The sequence below is a fragment of the Erythrolamprus reginae genome, chromosome 3, assembly GCF_031021105.1.
Source record: "Erythrolamprus reginae isolate rEryReg1 chromosome 3, rEryReg1.hap1, whole genome shotgun sequence".
Lineage (NCBI taxonomy): Eukaryota > Metazoa > Chordata > Lepidosauria > Squamata > Dipsadidae > Erythrolamprus > Erythrolamprus reginae.
The window spans coordinates 235,556,019-235,582,932 of record NC_091952.1 but is presented as its reverse complement, the minus strand read 5'-3'; the positions used below and the strand labels follow the sequence as shown (position 1 = coordinate 235,582,932).

The window sequence follows — 26,914 nt, the reverse complement described above, 5'->3', positions numbered from 1 at the left end:
TCCATCTAGAGGTTGGTTTGGTTTTGTTTTTTAATGATTTCAATGGACTTCTACATTACTTCTGGAAAAAAATGTGTTCTTTAGCAGAACAGCTAGCTTTACAACTATTAATATATGAAATGAAATATAGTGGTACCTTGGCTCCCAACCACAATTCGTTCCAGAAGTGTGGTCGAGAACCGATTTGGTCGAGTACCAAATTAATTTATCCCATAGGAAATAATGGAAATGGGTTTAATTGGTTTCCAGCCCCTATTTCCTTTATTTCCTATGGGATAAAGATCTGAGGTCTAAGCACTTCAAGCTGTAGGAAGGGTGGGGGCAGCTGCAATACCGGCAGTTTCAGGGGGGGCTCCTTTCCTCAGTGGTTTGTCTTCTTCCCTTTAAGCAGCTACACCAACTTTCTCCTTCCCGATGGCGGCAGCGGCTTTCCTTCGAGCAGCAGCAGCAGCGCCGGGAACGTCACACGAGAAAGGGAAGCCGCTGAAGTTCCTGGCGCTGCTGCTGCTCGAAGGAAAGCCGCCGCCACCGTCGGGAAGGAGAAAGTTGGTATAGCTGCTTAAAGGGAACAAGACGAACCACTGAGGAAAGGAGCCCTCGCGAAACTGCTGGTATTGCAGCCACCCCCACCCTTCCTACAGCTTGGAGCGCTTAGACTAGAGTCATGGGAGGCTATTTAGTGGGCGGCCAGGATGGGCGTGTCGGATTCCGACTCCCATTCCGTCTCACCCCGTCCCCTCAGATCTTGTAGCATTTCGGATAATAAACAAAATATTCTGTGGCTGTTCGGTATCCAATTTTTTGTTCAGATACCAAAGCAAATTTTTGCCGAAAATTTTGTTCGGTATCCGAAATGTATGAGAACCAAAGCATTCGAGTACCGAGGTACCACTGTACATGGAAAAGGAGTTGTTAAGGTAGACTGGAAAATTATAGTACGAGTCTGCGGAGAGGGGTGGCATACAAATTTAATAAATAAACAAACAAACAAACAAATAAATAAATAAATAATCATAATGTCAAAAATGTAACCAGGATACATGTGAGAAGAGGAGATATCAAAAGAGTATGCTTTTGTTTTTTGTTTTCAAAATGCCCAAGGTTATTTTGAACAAAATGTAAGATTAGTCTTGTGTGTCCATCCTTCCCATTGTTGGAGAAAAGTAATTGGTAAAATAGATTTCATTCTTCTCTTTCAGACTGATCAATCTTTCTTTTTCTGCTTTCCATTTCCTTTCAGTGCCTCTACTTTTATAATACAAGATCCAATTAGATTAATAAAGATTTTACCTAGAGTCGAGGACAATCACTTGAAAGCTTTTTCTTGTACAACTGGAATTTCTTGCCTTCTTGTCCTACTAAAACAAAATCCAGACCTTAAAAGTCACATTTGTCCAGTAAAGCATGTGGTGCAAGGAAGAGAAATATCTCACATGGATTGCTAATTTGGGGATACATTAGATTTCATTTATATTATTATGCTCATTGGACCCAATGCAGTAACTAGATCTGATTGCAAATAGAAATTCATCTTGGAGCGTCTAATAATTTCATGTGATGAGTTATCTGATAATCCAGCATGGATCCAACTAAAATAATTATTTCAGTAGTAATTTAGATGATTTACCCATGTATGCTAATTCTGGCAATGTAAATCTTAAATCACTTCTTTTTTTCATGGGATGTGTGTGTGTTCATTTGCACCATTTCTTACTTTTTAAATAAGACATGCTATTGCTATACAGTGATCCCCCGCTCGTTGCGAGGGTTCCGTTCCAGGACCCCCCGCAACGAGCGGGTTTTCGCGAAGTAGCGCTGCGGAAGTAAAAACACCATCTGCGCATGTGCAGATGGTGTTTTTACTCCCACAGCGCTAGCGAGGAGCCGAAGATTGGGGGCGGCGCGGCTGTTTGCCGCCGGCATGGAGGGCTTCCTAGCAGCCCCCCAAACCCGGGTTGGGGGTCCGGGGGGCGCTGGCTCTCGGCGCTTTCGAGCTGAGTCCGGGAGCGAATTCGCTCCCGGACTCAGCTCAAAAGCGCCGATAGCAAGCGGCAAGGAACGGCTTGTCCACGCCGTTCATTCTCGCCGCTTTCGAGCTGAGTCCGGGAGCGAATTCGCTCCCGGACTCAGCTCGAAAGCGCCGAGAACGAACGGCAAGGAACGGCTTGTCCACGCCGTTCCTTGCCATTCGTTCTCGCCGCTTTCGAGCTGAGTCCGGGAGCGAATTCGCTCCCGGACTCAGCTCGAAAGCGGCGAGAATGAACGGCGTGGGCGGGCGAAGGGCGGGCGGCAGCGAGGAGTTTGCGTGGGCGGTGGGGAAACTCCTCGCTGACGCCAGCAAGAGGGGGAAGACTCAGGGAAGCCGCCCAGCAGCTGATCTCCCGGTTGCCATCTACGCATGCGTGCCCACGGGCACGCATGCGTAGATGGTATTTTGACTTCCGGGTTGAAAAATAGCAAAGTACCCTGTTCGCAATGGTTGGGGACGCAATAAACGGGGGATCACTGTATTCAGTATCTTACGATATTTGCACTTCAATTCATATTCTTTGATAAACTCACATTGGTATAGTTAGTTTATTGACTAGTAACGTGTGTCTTTTTTTAAACAGAAATTGAAAAAGAAAGTTGTGGAGATCCAGGAACACCATTGTATGGCATCAGAGAAGGAGATGGTTTTTCCAATCATGATGTGTTGAGGTTTGAATGCCAGTTTGGATTTGAATTGATTGGAGAAAAAACTATTGTTTGTCAAGAGAATAACCAGTGGTCAGCAAACATACCTATATGCATTTGTGAGTATAAATTAATATATTCCAATAATTTCTAACTTACTGTATGTATATATTAGTGAAAAACTATTTTAAACTAAAACATTTTGTCAACTTTTGAAACAGCGTTGGTCAAAGACTGTTTACCTGTGCTCCATTTTGTTGTTGCCGCACTTAGGAAGGAGATAATAATAATAATAATAATAATAATAATAATAATAATAATAATAATAATAATTTATTAGATTTGTATGCCGCCCCTCTCCGAAGACTCGGGGCGGCTCACAACAACGATAAAAACAATATTATACTGGCACAAATCTAATATTAAAAAAAACAACAACTAAAAACTCTATCATAATTAAAAACCAAACAGCACATACATACCAAACATAAATTATAATAAGCCTGGGGGAAAGGTGTCTCAAATCCCCCATGCCTGGCGGTATAGGTGGGTCTTAAGTAGTTTACGGAAGACAAGGAGGGTGGGAGCAGTTCTAATCTCCGGGGGGAGTTGATTCCAGAGGGCCGGGGCTGCCACAGAGAAGGCTCTTCCCATGGGGCCCGCCAGACAACATTGTTTAGTCGACGGGACCCGGAGAAGGCCAACTCTGTGGGACCTTATCGGCCGCTGGGATTCGTGCGGTAGCAGGCGGTTCCGGAGGTAAAGTTGGAGTATGTGGTGCTTTAAGTAGCTAGACATAACAGTAGTCAGACCCCGTGTGGGGCTCAAGGTCATAACAATGAACGTCTGCTGAGATCGGACTGATGGGGAAGTTACTAATGATTGACCAGTGTGACTCAGAACACCTGAAGGGAATTGGGGGGGGGGGGTTCAAGCCTTATGCCACTGAAGTGAAGAAGTCCAGTAGAGCTAGCTTTACCTCACTAAGTGCCAATGCTATGTTCTCAATAAAGGGTAATTTGCAATGAAGGGCTGCAAAAAAATTTACTACCACACTATGGGTGTGGCTTACCAGCTATGTGACCAGGTGGGAGTGGCTTGACAATCATGTGACTGGGGGTGGTGGCTGAAAGGTCATGTGACTGGCTTAAAGGCGGCCAACTTGACATCACTCACGTCAAGGGTTAGGATTAGGGTACCTGGCCTCTCCTTGACTCAAAGAGATACAATTCCCCTACCTATTTACTATTATTGAACATGTGAAATATACTATTCAATTCTATGTATATATGCCATATGTGCAATGAAGGGCTTCCAAAAATTTTACTACCACACTGTGGGCGCAGCTTATGCAGGACGCCCTGCATTTTCTTTCAACATCTTTCACTGCAAATTGGGTGCTCTGGGGTGGAGATCCATTTGTGCTACCCAACTGTGTTCTCCCCCCCGGTAGCCCACCCCTGCATATGTGTACATATATATTACACAGAGGCACACAAAAATATACTATATAAAGTGTATGTACACAAACAGAGAGAGAGAGAGAGAGCTCTTCTAAAATTCAACCGCATTTTCTATGATAGAAAGAACATACCCAGAGCCCAGAAAGTGGGGGGGGGGGGGGAGGGGAATTAAAGTTTTTCTACCGGTTCTGTGTACCTGACCCAAATTTTTCTACCAGTTCTGCATACCCGACCATATCCATAGTAGTCCATCAGTGGTCGTTTGACAGGGTCTGGTGTGTCGGAGTCCTGATTCAATTGGGTGCATAGCTTGAAATATTGCCATATTTTAAAAAACACGGTCTCTTTACATGCTTGATGAATGATTCTGCATGTGAATAGCTTCCTTCCTCTGAGGGGATGGATATAGAAGATAACCAAGCTGATTCTGAGGGAGGAAAGAGTCAAATGTGTTGTTAGTCGTTAATCCCTGTGTGTCCACAAGAGATCTAAGTCCAGCCCATCTTGAATTCCTTTCTATTCTTAACTCCCATTAATTTCCCTTGACTGTTAGTGGTTCAGATTCTTGTAGAGAGCTTCAACTTGCAATAAATCTCATTTGAATCATTTGAACTGCCTGAACTTTCTAATTTTCCCAGTGCTTGAAAGTGGGCATGTGTAGCACTAAGTGGATAAACCATAAATCCTTTGTTCATTTCATTGTAACAGAATATAATACATGCTTTCTTCTACAATTTATAGTTAATAGATATTCACATAGACAGGAAAAGGATGCAGGAATATTTTTTTTTAAAAAAATATTTATTCATTTGTTTTGTCAAGTACATATTGGTGGTATACAAAGATATAATAATATTTATATACATGCACGACCCTTACTGACCTCTTAGGAATCAGGAGAGGTCAATAGTGGATAGTCCAAGGGTAAAGTTTTGGGGGTTAGGTGATGATACTACAGAGTCTGGTAGTGAGTTACATGCATCAACTTCTCGGTTAGTAAAGTCATATTTCCTACAGTCGAGTTTAGAGCGGTTTACTTTAAGTTTGTATCTCTTGTATGCTCTAGTGTTGTTGTGGTTGAAGCTGTAGTAGTCTTTGACAGGAAGGACATTCTAGCAGATGATTTTATGGGCTATGCTTAGGTCGTGTTTAAGGCAATGTAGTTCTAAGCTTTCTAAACCTAGGATTGCAAGTCTAGTTGCATAGGGTATTCTGTTGCAACTAGAGGAGTGGAGGGCTCTTCTAGTAAAGTATCTCTGGACATTTTCTAGAGTGTTTATGTCCAAAATGCGGTGTGGGTTCCAGACAGATGAGCTGTATTGAAGGATTGGTCTGGCAAAAGTTTTGTATGCTCTGGTTAATAATGTGAGATTACCGGAGTAGAAGGTATGTAGGATTAGGTTAACAACTCTTGAAGCCTTTTTGGCAATGGTATGGCAGTGAGCTTTGGCTCTTAGGTCATTTGATATGAGTATTCCAAGGTCTTTTACAGAGTGAGGGTTGTCTGCAAGATCTTGTTTATTCAGCTTGTAGTTGGTGTTCTCATTCTTTTTGCCAATGTGTAGGACAGAACATTTTTGGTTGAGGTTTGGAGTTGATTTCAACAAATTACAAGTCAAGACAAATATACTGTTAGATCCTGAACAGAGAAGTGGGAGGAGAAAGAGGAGGGGATGAGAATGATCATCATCTACATCTAACAATCTAACAAATTATCAAAACAATAGAATATCATTGCTCTTCTTATCTTTTTTAAAAAAAAAGCTTCTTAAACCAAGGAGAAAGTCAAAAAGAAAAAGCCTTTGCATCCCTAATATTTTATTAGGAGAATAAGACTAGGAAGGTTCTTCTTTTATTTATAATCATAATCATTCAATACCAAACACTGATGATTTAACCTAGTTTGGTGATAAAATGTCAGCAAGAAAACCACCAACCTCAGAGAACACCGGGAACTTCACAGTTCAACTCTGAACTACAAATACTCGCTTCCATTCGGTAATAGTTATTTACTTCATTTTTTATATTTTTCTTTCAATTAGATATTGCACCCAGAAAAAAAATGGAAAATGATATTTGGCAATGAGCTGATAACTCTGATCAATCAGAATAACACTCTTTTCAGGATGAATGAAACCAGATAACTGGTTCCAACTACTGCATACTATATACACTAAATTCAGGGCTGAATTTAGAGTTAAAACAATACCTGTAAACTTTGGATTATCTTTTTAAAAAAGTTTGCAGAATCAATCCTTATAAACCATTTTTAATTGTACTTTTGGATGATCCTCTGGGAAGTATGGTAATATTATTGCATTTTATTTCATTTATTTATTTATTTTATTTATTAGATTTGTATGCCACCCCTCTCCGAAGACTTGGGGCGGCTAACAACAACAAAGTAAACAATGTAACAAATCTAATATTAAAAAATAATCTAAAAACCCCCCAATTTAAAAGACCCATGATACAAACAAGCATACCGTGTATAAATTCTATAAGCCTAGGGGGAAGGGAAAAAATTTCAATTCCCCCATGCCTGACGACAGAGGTGGGTTTTAAGGAGCTTGCGAAAGGCAAGGAGAGTGGGGGCAACTCTGATATCTGGGGGAAGCTGGTTCCAGAGGGTTGGGGCCACCACAGAGAAGGCTCTTCTCCTGGGTCCCGCCAAATGACATTGTTTAGTTGACGGGACCCGGAGAAGGCCAACTCTGTGGGACCTAACTGGTCGCTGGGATTCGTGCGGCAGAAGGCGGTCCTGGAGATATTCTGGTCCGATACCATGAAGGGCTTTATAGGTCATAACCAACACTTTGAATTGTGACCGGAAATTGATCGGCAACCAATGCAGACTGCGGAGTGTTGGTGTAACATGGGCATACCTTGGGAAGCCCATGATTGCTCATTTTGCACGATCTGACAAACTAGTGAGAGGCACAATGAAGAAATAATTAAGCAAAAGAATGAATAAATAAGAATATTGAAATAAAATATTGGGAGAAAGGACTCAGAATGTCAATTTTAGTAGGGTTCTTATCTCTTTTCTAATTTCTTTCCTGACTTTTGACAGTTCCTTGCCTCTCTAATTTCACGGCACCGATGGGAACTGTTCTTTCACCTGACTACCCAGAAGGATATGGGAATAATTTGAATTGCATCTGGACAATCATCTCAGACCCTGGGAGTCGCATTCATCTTTCTTTCAATGATTTTGACCTGGAATCTCAATTTGACTTTCTTGCAATTAAAGACGGTGATTCTCCCGATTCTCCAATACTTGGCACATTCACTGGAGCTGAAGTGCCATCCCATCTGACTAGTAACAGCCATATTTTACGCTTGGAATTTCAAGCTGATCATTCAATGTCAGGCCGAGGATTTAATATCACCTATAACAGTAAGTAAATGATTATTACATATTTAATAATTATATGCATGCCTTTATTTATTAATATTTTTCCAGACGTAGATTAATGACAGACAGACAGACAAAAGACAATACAGTGGAACCTCTAGATACGAGCTGCTCCACATGCGAGTATTCCAAATTACAAGCCGCAATGTGAGCGAAATTTCTGTTCGACACCGAGCTCAAATTCGGGATATGAGCCGAGCTTCCACTAGTTGGCGCAAGAATCTCCTTGCTTCTGGTTATATCGGCGCAAAAAACAAAGTCTAAAGGCATTTGTTCGAGATACGAGTTGATCAACTTACGAGCTCGGTTCTGGAACGAATTAAACTCATATGTCGACATACCACTGTAGATAGATAATAACAGACAGACAGAAAGAAATACAGACAAACTTTATTGTTACTATCAATATTCATGACATATTAATTAACTACTACTACTACTCTCCTTCCTTCCTTCCTTCCTTCCTTCCTTCCTTCCTTCCTTCCTTCCTTTTTTTTCCTTTTCATCTAGGAGCCAGCATTTCAAATGCACATATCTTATTAATTTTTTATTTTTATTTTTTAATTTGTTTTCCTGCAGTATCTACTTCTAGTATAACTGCATCATGAATAGACTAAGATTATTTCCTTCTTCTTTCTAAGCCACCATATCAAAAAAGTTATACTAACATTCCCACACCTTATAAATATGGCAAAGAGAGTGGATTGCAATGTATGGATTTGTTAATTAATTAATGTAAAGTAATACACAACTTTGTGCTATTAATAACAATATAACTTTGTGCCTTTTCAAAAGTGACACTAGTGGCAAGAACTGTTAATACTAAGTTGTCAAAGAGTAATTGCAGAACATTAAATTTAAATGGCTCTGATGGATGTCATAGCAGATTGTTATATAAAATTACTTCAATGCCACATGTGATTGTGTTTTTGTTTCTGACATGTTTCCAAATTTTTGCCTAGTGATAAAGATACAGTTCTTTCCCAATGAACTTTTAAAATTCATTTTTAGTAGCGGTTCTTTGTTCTTAAATTTGAATGATTTCTTTCCATGTTTTGAATTAAATTTTATTTTTTGGGGAGGGGAAGATACAAGAGTTTTAGAATATAACTGTACAATGAATATTCATTGGATCTTGTGCGTTAGATAAATAATTATATCCCATTCTGTCTATAATACCTCATTCAGTCTCCTCTTAAAACCAGACTAGTGAACTTATTAGCAGTCACTCTTGTGGGTGAAAATACTTGTGGATCATCAAATAATGATGACAACCGCAAAAGCTCTTTAGAGTTGCATTGATTATTCTTTCCTATGTCTATTTCTCCTTTTCTCTTTCTCTCCTGAAAGAGATGAAGAATATACAACCTGAATCAGAAATTGTCACAGTTCTTGTTCTGCTTTTAAATTATGAACTTTGACAAATTGCTATTGCCCTCAAGCCACTTGACTTTGTCAACAGTTGACTCTGTGTCTCATTTATAAGAATAAAAGAAGGGGTTTCTACTTAAAGGGTAATTTTATGAAAAATTATTGTTTTGGAATATAAAACTTTATGTGCTACAAAACTATTACAATTATGCCTTTAGGTTTAGTGGTTTTAATTTTGCATCCACTTAATAATAACAGTAATGTTATAAATTTACTTTGCTTGTATATGAATACAAGATGTGTTGCCTACAATTGCCATATTTAGTACTTATCTAAATTTGGAATATGGAATTTACCACATGATTACCAAATTAAAATAGACACCAATGTGTTCTTGGGCAGCATCTGTCTGTCTAGCTATCTATCAATCATCTGAAATGTCATTCGCACATGAAATTTATGGGTCATGATAATTCAGAGTATCTATCTATCTATCTATCTATCTATCTATCTATCTATCTATCTATCTATCTATCTATCACCCAATTTGACCCCCAACAAATGGTACTCAAGGGAATCCTGCTTGCCTCTCTCTCTGTGTGTGTGTTTGTGTACATACACTTTATATAGTATATTTTTGTGTGCCTGTGTGTAATATATATGTACACATATGCAGGGGCGGGCTTAAGGAGTGCCCCCTCATCCTAGTATTGTGTGGTAGAGAATTTTTTTTTCTATCCCATGCTATTTATCTGTCTGTCCGTCCGTCCGTCCGTCCGTCCATCCATCCATCCATCCATCCATCCATCCATCCATCCATCCATCCATCCATCCATCTATCTATCTATCTATCTATCTATCTATCTATCTATCTATCTATTTATCAATCATCTGAAGTGTCATTCTCACAAAGAAAGAAGAATATAAAAGTGATTTTAATTATAAAATCAATCAACCTTGTTTGCACTACTTGAATTTAAAATCAAGGGCCCCTCTTTGAATTTTATAGTTCACTTCTTTAGTGGAGGAGAAATGAAACTGAAATGTAAAATTAGGAAAAAACTGTTAAAGCAATGTTTGAAACTATTCATCAACTAGTGCAGAACTAATGCAACAAATATAATCGGGGGGATTATATATTATAGAATATAGTATATGTATGGTAGTATCGGCACTAGTTAATTTAGAGATCAGGAAAACAATTGCAATACAGTGTTCCCTCGATTTTCGCGGGAGATGCGTTCCGAGACCGCCCGCAAAAGTCGAATTTCCGCGAAGTAGAGATGCGGAAGTAAATACACTATTTTTGGCTATGAACAGTATCCCAAGCCTTCCCTTAACACTTTAAACTCCTAAATTACAATTTCCCACTCCCTTAACAACCATTTAGATTATTACTCACCATGTTTATTTATTAAAGTTTATTTAAAAAAATGTTTTTTAAAGGCAGACGAAAGTTTGGCAATGACATATGACATCATCGGGCTGGAAAAACCGTGGTATAGGAGAAAACACCGCAAAGTATTTTTTAATTAATATTTTTGAAAAACCGTGGTATACACATTTCGCGAAGTTCAAACCCACAAAAATTGAGGGAACACTGTATATAAAATCTGAAAGAACTTTGAAATCTAACTGATTTTTAACTCATTGTTCTATTCCTTCCTTATCTTCTTTGTGTTTTAAAGCATTCGGTCATAATGAATGCCCAGATCCTGGTATACCAATCAATGCACGTCGGTTTGGAGACAATTTTCAACTGGGAAGTTCTATCTCTGTGATTTGTGAAGACGGTTTTATTAAAACTCAAGGAACTGAAACTATTACTTGTGTTTTGATGGATGGTAAAGTCATGTGGAGTGGACCTATCCCTAAGTGTGGAGGTATTTGTAACCTTTTTTTATAGTTTTTATGTAATATTGTATATTAGTTCTTAATCTGTAATTACTAGGTAAATTTCACAGCTATCTTTTTTTGATGACGATATTGATATTTGCAATATGATTATATCAGATGATAATCTAAGTTATTAAATATTGCATATATTAAATATTTGGCCCAGGAAGCTAAATACATCCTGATCTTTTTTTCATATGTTTGTTCAGATTCCATATTTCTAAAGTAAAGCAGCTTGCTCATTGTCATATGTAAAACTTCTAGGTCCCTAAATCTATTTTTCCTAAAATATTCAAATATTTTTACAATGACTGGTGTGATGGCCTAGAACTGGAGCTCTTGTCTTGCAATCAGGAGACTGAGTTCAATTCTAGGTAGTTGCAAATATTTCTCTTTTGGAGGCAAAGAGATAATATCTGCTGCAGGCTCTGTGTAGGTGTCAGGAAGGGCATCTGTCCTGTAAATCCTCAGCTCCATTCAGTCACCCTAATTGTAATGGATTACAGGGTCAATAATATATATGTGTATACATACAGATGCCTGTATATTGCAGTGTATAGTGCATTATAATAGACATTGCAGTGTAAAAATATTTGAGGCTTTATATATATATAAAGCCTCAAATATTTTTACACTGCAATGTCAAAACACCATAACTTCCTACATTCTTTCAGGTAATATATCAATATTTTATTGTTATCAGTTACATAACTAAGCTGAATCAAACACTCTTCTTTAAACATAAAAAAATGTTTATCAGCTGGTACTGATAAACTGTTACTTTATTTTTAAAATTTCTTGAAGTTTTTAGTAACTTACTTTTAGCTTATTTTTTTTTAATGTAGCATTAAAATTAAAGCAGTGCTCCATTAATGCTCTGGTCAATCATTCAATTAATTTAGTAATACACCCTACCATGGTCAATGTAATATAACAGTAATGTTTTGTTTTGGCTTTTATCGTTTTGAAGGATAATAGAAACTTCTTGCTTTAAATAATTATTTACGACATTTTAAAATTTCATTTCCTAGGAATATACAACAGATATTTCTACCGTAGCTCCATTTCTTATTTGATAAGCAAATAACATATTATCATGTTAAGAATTATTTTTCTACATTAAGTACTATTTTTAATACAATGGTAAATGTAATTTTATGTTATTAAGATTGTGGTACTTGAACAATTGTGTTTTGATAGGATTTCAGGAATGTTCACTCTTGCAAAAACTATTTCTGCTTCAGATAAACTTCAGTGAAACATTGATAACATTCAAAATTATCATTATAGCATGTTTAATCAATTAAATGCAAGTAAAATAATATCCTATGCTATTTGGGTATATATAGTGACAGGTCTGATTTTATCTAAATGAAAGGTTTTCAAACATTCAGATAGAAACTGCTGGTTTTCTAAAATCTATCTACCATATTTTTCGGAATATAAGATGCACTGGAGTATAAGATGTACCTTAGTTTGGGGAGACAAAAACAAACAAAAAAAGAAATTATGCCTTTGCATAATGGTGTTTAAATAATTAAAACAGAAAAAAATCATAATAATAGTATAAATAAGGAATATTAGAGGAAAAAAATATTCCAGGTTTTAGAATATTCCTAGATAGTTGAATGAAGCTGTTTAGTCACAAGGGGGAAGAAAAAAATGTTACCTTAATAATAATGATAGAAAATTCATGTTTCATTCACTCTTGGAAGATTGTATACAGTTTTGATAACATTTCACAACAATATTAAAAGGAAAGGTGCAGAAAAGAGTAATCCAAAGGGCTGGAACAGTTTCCGTACTAGGAAACAACTGCAGCATTTTAGCATTTAAAAAAGAAATGAAAATAAGCAGAAGGTATGGATTTGAGAAATATAGTAATAACATTTTTGAAAGAATATAACTGTTTACCTCCAACTGTTTTGATGGGAAATTTAGGTTAGCTTAGGTCCCACAGAGTTGGCCTTCTCCGGGTCCCGTCAACTAAACAATGTCGTTTGGCGGGACCCAGGGGAAGAGCCTTCTCTGTGGCGGCCCCGACCCTTTGGAACCAACTCCTCCCAGATATCAGAGTTGCCCCCACCCTCCTTGCCTTTCGTAAAGTTCTTAAGACCCATCTCTGTCGTCAGGCATGGGGTAACTGACACATCTCCCCCGGGCCTATACAGTTTATACATGGAATGTTTGTGTGTGTGTTTGCTTTTAATAATGGGGTTTTTAGTGTTTTTTAAACTATTAGATTTGTTTTTTACATTGTTCTTGTTATTGTTGTGAGCCGCCCCGAGTCTACGGAGAGGGGCAGCATACAAATCTAATAAATAAATAAATAAATAAATAAATAAATTTAGAATATTCATATTTGGGTGAGATTTTTCAAATATTATAATTGATTAAGTCCCTGTGGGCCCAGGGTATAAATTACAGGTATTGCCTGCTGTTTCTCAATTAGAAGTACAGTGATCCCTCGCCACTTCACAGTTCACCTTTTGCGGACTGGGGCTTTACCTGGTATTGAGCATAGCCTCTTGCAAGGAGGATTCCCCGCATGCATACATTGTCCCTCACTTCCACCCTCTCTCTGCCTCCATCTCTCTCTCTTGGGGAATCCTTACAAGGGGCTCCCGGAGTCTCCACTCCGCACCCGCAGCAAAGCGTCACATTCCAGGTGGCTGCATGGGGCCTCCGGGTGGCAGGGACAAGATGGGCATGCCGCTGAGTTAGCGGGTCCCAGCGGAGACAGCAGTGGAGGTGGCAGGGGCAACTGCTGAGGCAGCTCCGGAGGCTTCCCTTTGAGGAGCAGCAGCACTGGGAATATCACATCCATGCCCCAGGCCACTGCCGCCGCCACTGCCGCCGCCACTGCCTCCACTGGGATGTGTTGAAGTTGACCAGACTAAGGACTAGTCAGATGAATATCCTGGTACTCAAATTATTTTTTCCCTATTTTCTTCCCGAAAAACTAAGGTGTGTCTTATACTCTGGTGCATCTTATACTCCAAAAATATGGTAAATAAATATAAAAAGATAAGATAATATTCATAAGCCAAATAACTGTTCGCAGAGCAAGGATTAAGGAGAAACCAAGAATCAATGGTTACAAAACAGATCTTCTAACCATTTCTAACCATCAGAGAAGACCATTGAGTTTTAGGCCTTTTCAATATTAGAAAAGATGGCACTGATTTCACTCAAGGAAATACGATGCTCCCTGTTGCTAAGCTTTTGTTAGCTGATGACACATTCTAAGCTTTAACTGATTCCCAAATTCAGAATTCATCCCCTTGTTCTCAAAATTGCCACTCGTTGCTGATTTTGACCTATTATTTCCAGTGACTAACAGACTGTTGACTCCTCAATTATAGGATGCAATCCATCAGGCTCTTGTCATCTTCAGAGTTCACAACATCACCTAATAAAGATGAATAGGAGTAATTGAGAAGACATTAAGAAATCCTTAATGCAATATTGTTCAAACTTTACTCTATTTCATATTCTTCAATATTGAAGTCAGTTTGGCACTCAAGACCAGTTATGGGGCATATAAATAGTAGATTGCTACTATGACCCACCAGGCACACTGACAACAAACTACCTTGCCCAGCTTCTTCATGGAAATGTCCCAAAGGTGCTTTTCCAAAAGACAACCAAACTTCTTCTCTTCCTTCTTCAAAAATGTTTTGCTTCTCATCCAAGAAGCTTCTTCGGTTTTCAAGGAAAAAAAGGAAGAAAGTCAAGTTGCCTTTTGGAAAAGCATCTTTGGAACAACCATGACCTGGATGATTTAAAATTTCCATAGATTCATAGAAATATATAAGATATATATAAAATATAAAAGAACAAGTACAAGTACATACTTTACTTTTACTCAAGTAGATTTCTCTACTGATTTTTTTTCAAAAATTGCTAATGTGTAATATTGTAAATACATAAAGGAGCTATTGCCATTTGAGAATCCATTCATCTATCAAATTTTTTCACAAGAACCTGCTGTTGAGTCACTCACATCCCCTTAGAGAAATTAGCTGTTCTTTGCTGTGGGTGGGAGTGATAGGAGGGGGAGAATCCATGTTCAGGCTTAATGAAACTAAATAGGGCTCCTGATAGAATGATAAAGTTTTTCTCCATTGCTGTAAAGTATGAATTATTTTCAGTTTCACTTCAGACAGGGTATGATGAATCCCAGGATATGTGAAAAGAGTCAATTTTAGGAAGGAAGATGTATGTGAATGGGTTGGAGTATGTACAATGCACTGTACAGTTTAGCATTTTAAATATTTTATCTGCATACTTTGCTTCAACAGATTGAGATAATTTTTAAGAGCAGTTTTTTAAGAACGGGCATGTTGATGAAAGCAGTCACTTTAAATGTGACATCATGGCACGCATAGAAATTGCAATAACACAACACAGCTTTCATCAGATTTACTGGTTGTGCGTGCCACAGCTTTTAGATAACAGTTTGAATAGTCTTTGTAATAACCACGTAAGAGCATTCAGTGTTAATATTCCCATACTGCAAAATAGTAATTTAATGACTTATTTAGACAAGTGCATTGCCTGTGTAGCTTGTTTCTTTGTGATGGGATATATATATATATATAAAATAATCTTCCCCCTAAAAATGAACAACAACCCAATCATGGGAAGGAGGTATTGAGAAAAGATATTGCAGTGTTTCTCAATTATTTTTTTGTTAAACCCCCACTATGAAGAAGTAAACATTTCACGGGTTCAAAGACGGGCTACAAGAATGGTGGAAGGTCTTAAGCATAAAACGTATCAGGAAAGACTTAATGAACTCAATCTGTATAGTCTGGAGGACAGAAGGAAAAGGGGGGACATGATCGAAACATTTAAATATATTAAAGGGTTAAATAAGGTTCAGGAGGGAAGTGTTTTTAATAGGAAAGTGAACACAAGAACAAGGGGACACAATCTGAAGTTAGTTGGGGGAAAGATCAAAAGCAACATGAGAAAATATTATTTTACTGAAAGAGTAGTAGATCCTTGGAACAAACTTCCAGCAGACATGGTAGATAAATCCACAGTAACTGAATTTAAACATGCCTGGGATAAACATATATCCATCCTAAGATAAAATACAGAAAATAGTATAAGGGCAGACTAGATGGACCATGAGGTATTTTTCTGCCGTCAGACTTCTATGTTTCTATGTTTCACGCCCCCTAACTTTCTGCCGGGATGATTTTTTTGCAATATTTAGCACGTTTTCACTGAAAAAACCCTCAAGTGGCTTATCAGCGTGATTGGGGTGTAATTTCCTGCTGGGTTGAGTCCAAGAGGCTTGGGTTAACTCTTCCGGGAGAGCTTGGATCGCAAAGTGCTCCGGCATTAAGTGATGCCTTAATTTGTTTGGCTTCATGCTGTCTGCTACCAACATTTTTAGACACAGTAACCATACCGATCTTTCCTCATCTCCCACCATAGTCACTGTGAAACCAAGAACTACATACACTTCATATTTCCTCCTCTTAGTTTTCCGGAGACTTACATTTGACTCATTATCTCCATCTCTCTCATCCTTTCTTTTCATCCCTGTTCAATATTTTTCCAGTGTGTCTCTTAAGAGTTTGTTATATGCACTTCATATCTCCTACTCTGAGCTGTGTGCTTTTGTTCGGTGGAAAAAACCCTCCTCCCTGTGGCAAAAAAAGCACATTCTCCGGAGTCACGTACCCCCCTGGCATTGCTCCGTAACCCCCCACTATTTGAGAAACATTGCTGTAGCGATAGTAGGGTAGGACCATATTTCATTCTCACTCCTGTTTCTCAATTATGCCTTCCTTTTAGAATAGAATAGAATAGAATAGAATAGAATAGAATTTTTATTGGCCAAGTGTGATTGGACACACAAGGAATTTGTCTTGGTGCATATGCTCTCAACGTACATAAAATAAAATATACATTTGTCAAGAATCATGTGGTACAAAACTTAATGATTGTTATAGGGGTCAAATAAGCAATGAAGAAGCAATATTAATAAAAATCTTAGGATATACACAACAAGTTACAATCATACAGTCAACATGGGAGGAAATGGGTGATAGGAATGATGAGAAAAACTAGTAGAATAGAAGTGCAGATTTAGTAGAAAGTCTGACAGTGTTGAGGGAATTATTTGTTTAGTAGAGTGATGGCGTTCGGGGGAAAAACTGTTCTTGTGTCTAGTTGTCTTGGTGTGCAGTGCTCTGTAGCGACGTTTTGAGGGTAGGAGTTGAAACAATTTGTGTCCAGGATGTGAGGGGTCAGTAAATATTTTAGCCGCCCTCTTTTTGACTCGTGCAGTATACAGGTCCTAAATGGAAGGCAGATTGGCAGCAATTGTTTTTTCTGCAATTCTGATTATCCTCTTAATCACATAGAAACATTTTTTTAAAAGTTGCACACATCCTTGAGTGGTAGGGCCATGCTTTAAAAGCCAATTTAAATAAATTAATACAAATTCTACCTTGCTCTCAATTGAATTGGTGAGTGGATGAGAGTGGTAAAATCTGAACTAGGGACTCATTCTATTATATCGGATTGCAGTACCAATTTCTGACTGTTCGATTTATGCTTCACTTTGACTCAAAGTTCTGAAGATAAACTAGTTCCTTCTTTCTACAGATTTCCTTTTATTTCAGAAATCTGAGCATGATGACTGTTCTAGCCTGACAATAACAACTTGTTGTTTTCTTCTTTATAGCTCCATGTGGTGGACATTTTGCAGCCCCCAGTGGAGTCATCCTTTCTCCAGGCTGGCCTGGCTATTATAAAGACTCCCTGAATTGTGAGTGGGTGATTGAAGCAGAACCAGGACACTCTATCAAAATTACATTTGAAAGGTCTTGACAAAAGCTTTCTTTTTCCTCCTTATGTTTTTCCCCCTCTTTTTTAAGTTTTAACTGATGGCCAGGAGATTACAGCAGAAAAATAAAACCTTGATTTAATGGACCCTCAGGGTAGGAGGGAAGTGTCCATTGCTTCTGAATGTCCATTAAATCCAAAAGTCTTTTTCACTGATGTATGTTCCTTTTTGTCATGACATCATTACCGATGAGACAAATCAGGATGTTTACAGTGATTTTTCATGATTTGTGACCGCATTGTACAAATAGTCTAAATGGGTTATTCATGCAATTATATCATTACACAGTGATGAAAATTGACATAGTTGCATAAATTTAAGAGACTTTTTTGCAAAGAATGCAATGCTTAATAATGTCTATTACATTTCTCCCCCCCTCCCCCCTCCCCCCCAGATGCTCCGGTAAAAACATCTTGTCTGTTGAAACCGGAGCTAATTAAAAGCTTTTATTATTATTGATTTTGTAGCAGAAGCCAATTTTTGTTAATCATGTTTTCTTTTATTTATACTGCACTAAAAACTTGTAGAGGTGTCTGGGTCATTGAATGTATAACATTAATATGGAATGGATTCAGTGATAGAGGATATTTAATTGCATGATTTAAGGGTTTGATGAAGATGGAGTGTTTGCTACTATTTGTAAGCTCAAAGTGATGGAACATTGAGGTTCTGAAAGTTCTGTGTGAATTCCCCACTATTTTTCCAGAATTCACTTCCAGAAGAGGTCGTGACAGCTGTCAGCCTTGATAGCTTCAAGGGAGGATTAGACAGATTCATGGATGCCAAGTGAATTGTTGAAATGGATGTCCATGTGCCGCCTCTATGTTGGTTGAAGCAGGCAGGATTCCCTTGAGTACCATTTGTTGGGGGTCAGGGGAAAGGGAGAGTTTTGCCTTCTCTTTCTGCTCAAGATCCCCATGGACAATTGGTGGGCCACTGTGTGACACAGAATGCTGGACTCGATGGGCTTTGGCCTGATTCAGTGTGGCTCTTCTTATGTTCTTATTCTGTAACATACTTTAATGATAGTGATACAATTGGAATGTACACACACATATATATATATAGGATATTAGATTATAGTAAAGGCTTCTTCTATTGAGGTTTTGTAATGTCAGGAAAGAATACATAACAGGTGAAATAAAGCTGCTTCTTACTGCTTCACCTAAATTGTTAGTAAATTACTTAGGCAGTTCGGAGAATCGGTTAAAAATAAAGTGCAAGAGAGGTGGGTTTTTTCCTCTCTCTCTTTCCCTTCAGTTAATTGCTATACTTAACTGTTATGTGGAATGCAGCCATATACACTGAATCAAGTCAATAAACAACAGAAACTGACAGGAGAAGGTCAGGGAAACCCATCAATCAGAACCAATTGAGAAAATTTTGTAATTTCACCACTGATACATATATACATGTATATGTTTAGAAAAATGTCTCTTTCTTCAAGATTTGTTTTTTGTTTTAATTTTTTTTTTAAAAAAATTGCTTATACTGTTTTGCTTGTCTAAGACATCATAATAATTACAAACTAGGCCTCCCAATGGGACTTGCCTCCTTTTATTTAAACATTTAATTTTTATACTGTTTTTGGATTTTGAACTGTGTACTGCCCAATGTGAGTATGATCGGTGGTCTCTAAATTTGATGGATGAATGGATGAATAAACAAACAAAAAATAAACAAACAGACAATTTAGGTGTGTAGATCCAGAACACTGCTTTCCTTTGTGATACCTCCAATATCCTGATGATTACTAATTAGTCATGATGGCTTCATAGTCCATCCATTGATAAAAATATTGTGTATTTCAATGGTATTTGCTGAAAGATACAAAGAAATTATCTTTCTGATTATCTACTATTTGTGAAATTACCATAAGTAGCTTATGGGTCATTAGAAGATCAATACAATGGACTATGACTCTTTCTATGTGTGAAAAAAGAATCTAGACATCTTAAATGCTTGAGAAGACCTAGCACAATATAAGATACAATATATAAAATTGTGGGTTACATTAAATGTATCTTTTAAAACATGTTATAATAGTTGCAATTATTTTTTTAAATAACTTGTTTAGATGTATGTGTGGATTAACAAGTGTTTAGATGGGATTTGTCAAGGACCTATGATAGATAGGTGTTGCTGTTTGATGGTATTAAAGGTATTATTATGGGATGTAGACTAGGGGCAGGTTCCAGTTGAATTTTGCTACCGGTGCACATCCGCACATGCGCATACATCCTGATTTCAGGAGCTTCTCAGCTGTGCTTTGGATGAAGAATAAAGGTTGGCGTTAAGATGAGTACAGGTGGGAGGACCTCTTCTGACATGGAGGCGCTGGAAAATAATTGCCCAAAATTGTGTCATCAGTGGCTTCCTATTGGTGCGGTGCTCTGGATCGCATCGGTAGGAACCCATCACTGATGTAAACTGTTCCAAGTAAAACTGCCATTTGCAAATGACTGGTGCTGATTTTTGTCAATGGCAGTGGTGTTCAAGTGGCTTTCCAGATGTTTTGGAATTACAGTGATCCCTCGATTTTCGCGATCTCGATTATCGCGAAACGCTATACCACGGTTTTTCAAAAAATATTAATTAAAAAATGCTCCACGGTTTTTTTGCTATACCACGGTTTTTCCCACCCAATGACGTCATACGTCATCACCAAGAGTCACTTCTCTGTCTCTTTCTCTTTCTTTCCTTTTTTCTATCATTTCTCTCTCTCTTCCTTCCACTCTTCTCTCTCTCTCTTTCTTCCTCTCTCTCACTGTCTTCCTTCCTTTCTCATCTTTCTTTCTCTCTCTCTTTCTCTATCTTGCTTCTTCCTCTCTCACACTCTCTTCCTCCCTCTCTCATCTCTTTCTTTCCTTCTCTCTCTTTCTCTATCTCTCCCCCTCTTGCTCTCGAGCGGCAAATGGCGGCCGGCCGGGCGGGTGAACAGGCGAGCGGCAAACGGCGGGTGGGCAGGTGAACGGGCGGGCGAGCGGCCGGGTGGGTGAACGGGCAAGCGGCGAGCGAGTAGCCGGGCGGGCGGGCGGCGAACGGCGGGTGGGTGGGTGCTGGGGGGGGCGGGGGCAGCCGGCATTCAAAGCAATCTGTCGGCTTCCGCACTCTCGTCGCTCCCCGCCTCCACCATCTGCGCATGCGCGGCCATGGAAAAATGGGTGCGCATGCGCAGATGGTGTTTTTACTTCCGCACCACTATACCGTGGAAAATCGATTATCGCGAGAGGTCTTGGAACGTAACCCTCGCGATAATCGAGGGATCACTGTATTGTTGTTTTGTTGTTGCTACTGCTATTACTGTTGCTTTTCTCAGTCACTTTCGAAGCATAATTCTGAAAGACTTATGTTGAAAAAAGATGGAAAGCACAGAAATACTAAAAGAGGAAAATCTATATTTTGATCGCTATTCTCCCCCCCCTTTTTTTATTTTTCTAAGCCTATGTTTCTCAAATGTATACATAGGGAATGCTTTGAGATTCAACTTTCCCACTATACTCTTTGATAGCTAGTCAGCACAACTTGTAATGTACTGGTATCACAAACTATGCATCTGCTTTTGACTAGGTCATTGATGGTGAATCTTTTTCAGCTCCGGTGCCAAAAGGGTGCACATGTGCACAGTAGCATGCACGCTCCTGCCCACATTCATAATGCAATGCCCTGCGCATGTGCACAACCCACCTCGCTGCCCCCCTCGCACATGCTGTTTTTTGCTCTCCCCGATTGGCCAATTGGAAATGAAGGGAAGTGGGGCTGCCCTACTACTTACGTTCAGATACTTGCAAAAAGGCCTTGCATACCTTGGCCCATTTCTTCTGCAGTCAGGAAATTTTTTCTGCAGCCGATAACAGAGCTACAGATCCATCTGGAGCTCTTTTATTGGCTACACAGACCTTCAGGATAGCCTTCCCTGCTGCAGAAGAAATAGACTGAGAGAGAGGCTTGGCTATAACTGTCCGAAGCCATAGAAGTTCCTGAACACAGCAAAAAGGAGGCTGGGGTTGAGCACACAAGTAGCTTTCACCATGGGGAGAGTGAAAATGGCAAAAAAAATAAGGCCAGAAATCAGCTGGTCCTCTGGAGCTGACATAGAGCAGTGCCTCACATGCCCTCAGATATGGTTCCACATGCCACCTGTGGCATACATGCCATAGGTTCACCATCAGTGGACTAGGTGGTGATGGAGACTTGAAGCTTCCCCAACACATTCCTATTCTTATTTTTTTTAAAGAAATGAAAAGAAAAGGTAGGACCCTTGTGAGAATTACAGATTGCCCCACCCTGTTCTACTTTTCTCGTATAAAAGGGAATATTGGCTTATAATATATTTCCTTTACACGTGCTAAAACTTCCTTAATCCTAAACACTGAAAAGTCTAAGAAGTAAATAGTTTACTTTGACATTTGCAAACAAAATTTTCTTATGGGACTTTTCCATAATAAATAAATTCACAGAAATTGTAGTTCACCAAGTTAGTTTATTTTATAGATAATACAGTATATAAAAGCCTATCACAATTCAAAGACTCTCACCACATTACAAGGGAATAAAAACATAGCAACAATAAACCACCCAAACTATGGCTACTCCTAATCATAGCTCAAATGTTTGATAGAAAACAATCTTTCTTGAACTATCTGTTTCCTCTACAAAATATCATGTGATGTACTACATAGAGTAAACAATATCAGTAGTATACAAAATAGAACACACATTTGTTTTTATTCTTGCTGTACTTGATATAGCCTCAGTGTCTATTCTCAGATACCTATGGAACACCGAAAACATCCATACAGGATGAATGAACAAGATTTTAAAAGTTTAAAGGTAGTTCTTACTTTAGCATTTTTTTCTTTCCTTCTCTGAATTGAGAAGGTAAAATAATACAAATTTTGTCGTACTGACATATTTCTCAAAAAGCACCATTCTTTCTGGAAATTTATCTTAAATGACTGCTTCACTATATTGTTTATTCTCTTAATGGTGCTAAACTACCTAGGCAGATGCCTGCTTTTGATATTAAGTATTTGACAAACTGATCCAGGTTAGCCAAATTCTAAACCCCCCCCCCCCCCATATTTGAATAAAAGCTAATTTACATATTCATTTATTTGTAGAAGGTCTGACATCCATTTTCAAAGCTACTTTACAAGTTGAAAATTCGTGCAACTGATCCTAAATAAGGCACTAAGTTCCATAACTTTAGAGAATATGTTTCCCTTTTTACTTAAATTGGAAAAGTGATGACATGATCTATTAAATGTTACAGATTGATTTATTATCACAAACACTGGAAACAACTAGAGAAGGGAATATGAATTAGTATTTTTTTTCTTAGCGTGACAATTGAAACATAATTATTACAGTTTAAATGCCAGCAGTTAATCAGCATATTGTTAAGTACTGCATTAGACTAATGATCTTGGATCTTGCTCATGAAACCATTAATTCATTTCCCAGAATAATATTGTGCTGTATATTTCAAATCTGATTACAGGTAAGCTTAATGTTCTTTGGATTTTCTTAGTTGCTTAGATACTGACTTCTTTTTTGCTACATCTGCGAAAGAGTTTAAACGTGGGATTATGCTTCTTTACAACTAAAGTACGTTTCATTATCATCATGAAATCTCATTTAGTGAAGAGGCATATATGCATTTGACAATTAATATATTGAATCAATTTTCAAGAAATCATTTGCAGAATCAGATATATGCATTACTCTTTGAAATGTAATTTGCCTTAGACAATACGTTGAAAATATTTCTCTTCGCAGAACAGTTAGCATTGATAATGTTTTTTCCCCCAATTTGAGTGTTTGTTTCTTAGTGAGCGTGGGGGAGTGGAGAAAATTGCTATTCAGTCGTGCCCGATTTAATAATTCATCCAGTGTTCTCTATAAAAACAAGATACTCAGTTTCAGCTTCAGTAAACAAAGTTCAAGAGGACAGATTGCACATTAAAGACCAGCTGCATTGAAAAAAATATTGTCATAATTCAATACAAAGAACTTTCAAGTACTTTCTAAACTACTTAAGACCCATCTATACCGCCAGGCATGGGGGATTTGAGACACCTTTCCCCCAGGCTTATTATAATTTATGTTTGGTATGTATGTGTTGTTTGGTTTTTTAAATTGATAGGGTTTTTAGTTTTTTCTTAATATTAGATTTGTGCCTGTACAATATTGTTTTATCGATTGTTGTGAGCCTCCCCGAGTCTTCGGAGAGGGGCGGCATACAAATCTAATAAATTATTATTATTATTACTATTATTATTATTATTATTATTATTATTATTTTAATGTGGTTTTTCAAAAAAAAGTTTATAAAGTATTTGAAACTCAGAATATAATCTTTGAGTGATTTAGAAAACGGTAAGTTAGGTTTGATCTGCAATCTTGATGTTTTTTCTGTACTGCTTCTTCATGAGCATGTAGCAATTGTGATTAGAAGAGATATCTTATCTGCAAGTTGTGCTCATTCTTAGATTGGGATATTTATTTATTTATTTTATTTATTAAATTTGTATGCCGCCCCTCTCCGCAGACTATGCTGCTCATAGTCACTCATGATTTAGTTAGTTCCTGAAACTAATACTTCCATGGTGAAAGGATTTGCTGGTGATATAACTTCTCCCTGGAGGATGTCCATTGGGTGTTCTTTTCTCATCTATGTGAAGTTGCCCACCAAAGTGTTATCCATTGATCTACTTGTGGTCACCTGAATTCAAACTGCAGGGTTGGTGGAAGCTGAAGCATGTGACACGAGCTCATCCTGCCCCACTCCAGGGTCTTGGACACAAGGCTGACAACCATCAACCCAGTGTTCTAACCTCATGAGTCACCGAGCTCCCAGTTCCCAATTAGAGTTTGATATGCACTCCATGTGGAAATGTACTTGGAGACCATGCAGAAGCTGTGCTGTTGCAGAATGCAGCAGCATAGGCAGTAACATTACACCCATGTAACCTGACTACTGTTACTATTATTATTATTTACAACTGTATCAAAGCTGCCAGTTGCAGGATCTGGCATTACAGTAGAGTTATCTGACATAAACAGGCATAAACTCAGTTATCTGACATAAACGGGCGGACTGATAGTCGGATAGCCGAAATGTTGGATAATCCAGACTCTACTGTACTGCTTCTGTCCCTAGCTCTCTATCTCTCTCTCTCTCTCTAGCTCATTTCCATCCTCCCAACTTGTTTCCCTGTCATGGCTGTCATGTTTGGTAGGGTGTCTGGGGGGGCACAGTCACGCCCTCAAGCAGCCATGACGTCAGATAATTCAGAGTGTCATATATCCAAAGAACAGATAACCGAGACTCTACTGTAGTTACTAGTCGAGCCCCACCCAGAGGCCTAGGATGTCATAACATACTTTTGAAGTATACGTGCTTAACTGAGCAGTGTGTCCCAAAGGTGCTTTCCAAGAGGCAAGACGTGACTCTGAGAAAAGAGACAAACTCCCAAGTGAACTCAATGACTCTATAAAAGAATGCAAATGACCAGCTGTCTGCAAGGAATATATATATATCCTTCCATTCCCCACCATCCAGTTAGACCTGAAGAAGCTTCTTGGATGAGAAGCGAAACATCTTCAAAGAAATACAAGAAAGTCCAGTTGCCTCTTGAAAAAGCACCTTTTGGGACACCACCCTTATACTTTAGGCAAATTATTTCAAGGAAAATGTTTATTAAAATTATGTGCTTAAACAAATACCTGAAAAAGGATGATCTGTAAATGTAGTTATTTCAGTTGGGAATATTTCCCCTGCACCTAGGATTTTTCCTCCAAGCTTGGAGGAACTCCTAGATTGGGAAAACCCTTGCAAGTTTCACCACATGACTTCCTTCACTATACACTTCTAAAACAGCATAAAGGGTTATAACTCTAGCAACTGAAGATTACCATTATAGAAGTATGTATTGCATACTTAAGAAGCAAAATGCCTGTGTTTAAAGATTTTCAGAAACATATGGATTTCTGAGACATGCTATAGTAATATCTGCCTTGGTTTTAAAGCAGTGGTGGAATACAATATACACTCTGCTCATCATTAGTATTTGAAAAATGTAATTGGAATAGGATTTTGAAGGACCTAGAAAATAAGATTTTTTTGCAAACCGTAAGAGTAACAATTTTCTGAGCATGCAGTCTTTGATTATATTTTATGTCTCTCTGTGCTTCTCCAACTTAGATTCCAGACAGAACTCAATTATGATGTTCTTGAAGTACATGATGGACCAAATCTTTTGTCACCACTTCTTGGGTCTTACAATGGTACACAAGTCCCTCAATTTTTATTCAGTAGCAGCAATTTCATTTATCTCTTATTTACAACAGATAACAGTCGATCTAATAATGGATTCAAAATCCACTATGAAAGTAAGTAATTTTTTTGTCCATATTCTTTGGCAAACGTACTGTGTATTATTGTTCCCTGACTACATAAAATAAATACTGGTATAAACATATTTCATGATCTTAGCTACTACTTTCTCCTTGATGCTCACAGGCTGTGGCCACGAGCTCTACACAAAACAGTGATATTTGGAACCTATTACTAATATACAGTGGTACCTATACTTAAGAACTTAATTTGTTCCGTGACCAGGTTCTTAACTAGAAAAGTTTGTAAGTAGAAGCAATTTTTCCCCATAGGAATCAATGCAAAAGCAAATAATGCGTGCAAACTCATTAGGAAAGAAATAAAAGCTTAAAATTTGGGTGGGAGGAGGATGAGGAAGAAGAGGAGGAAGACAGTCGCTGCCCAGAGCGAAGAGAGCGTTTCTTTTCAATGGGTGCTGGCACAAGTTTATTCCCTCTCCAAGCGCCCAGAGAAAGGAAAATTCACCCTGGACTGCCAAAGCCTCTTTAACTGCCACCAATAGGTTCTTCTGGCAGCCCAGAAAAATCCGAGATGACCAGGATGGCAGGAAACTGGCCGGGCTTTCATGCCGCTCTCAAATTTCCTGGGAAATTTTTCCAGGCTTGGGTTCTTAAGTAGAAAATGGTTCTTAAGAAGAGACAAAAAAATCTTGAACACTCGGTTCTTATCTAGAAAAGTTTTTAAGTAGAGGCGTTTTTAAGTAGAGGTACCACTGTATATACTAATTATAAATATGAAAGTTTGTTTCTTGCCCTGTAACCTTTAAGATGGATGCTGAGCTTCTGGTTTGCTGTATATTAGCCCAGTAATGATACAGG

At 38.3% G+C, this 26,914-nt stretch overlaps 1 protein-coding gene across 1 annotated transcript in view; it reads left to right on the top strand.

Annotated features, from left to right (window-relative positions):
- CSMD3 (CUB and Sushi multiple domains 3) overlaps positions 1-26,914 on the top strand; it is a 615,639-nt gene that overhangs the window by 311,139 nt on the left and 277,586 nt on the right. The window contains 5 exon segments of the mRNA XM_070748648.1: positions 2,613-2,795; positions 7,213-7,539; positions 10,617-10,811; positions 17,534-17,672; positions 25,905-26,092. Coding sequence (XP_070604749.1) covers positions 2,613-2,795; positions 7,213-7,539; positions 10,617-10,811; positions 17,534-17,672; positions 25,905-26,092 — 1,032 coding nt within the window.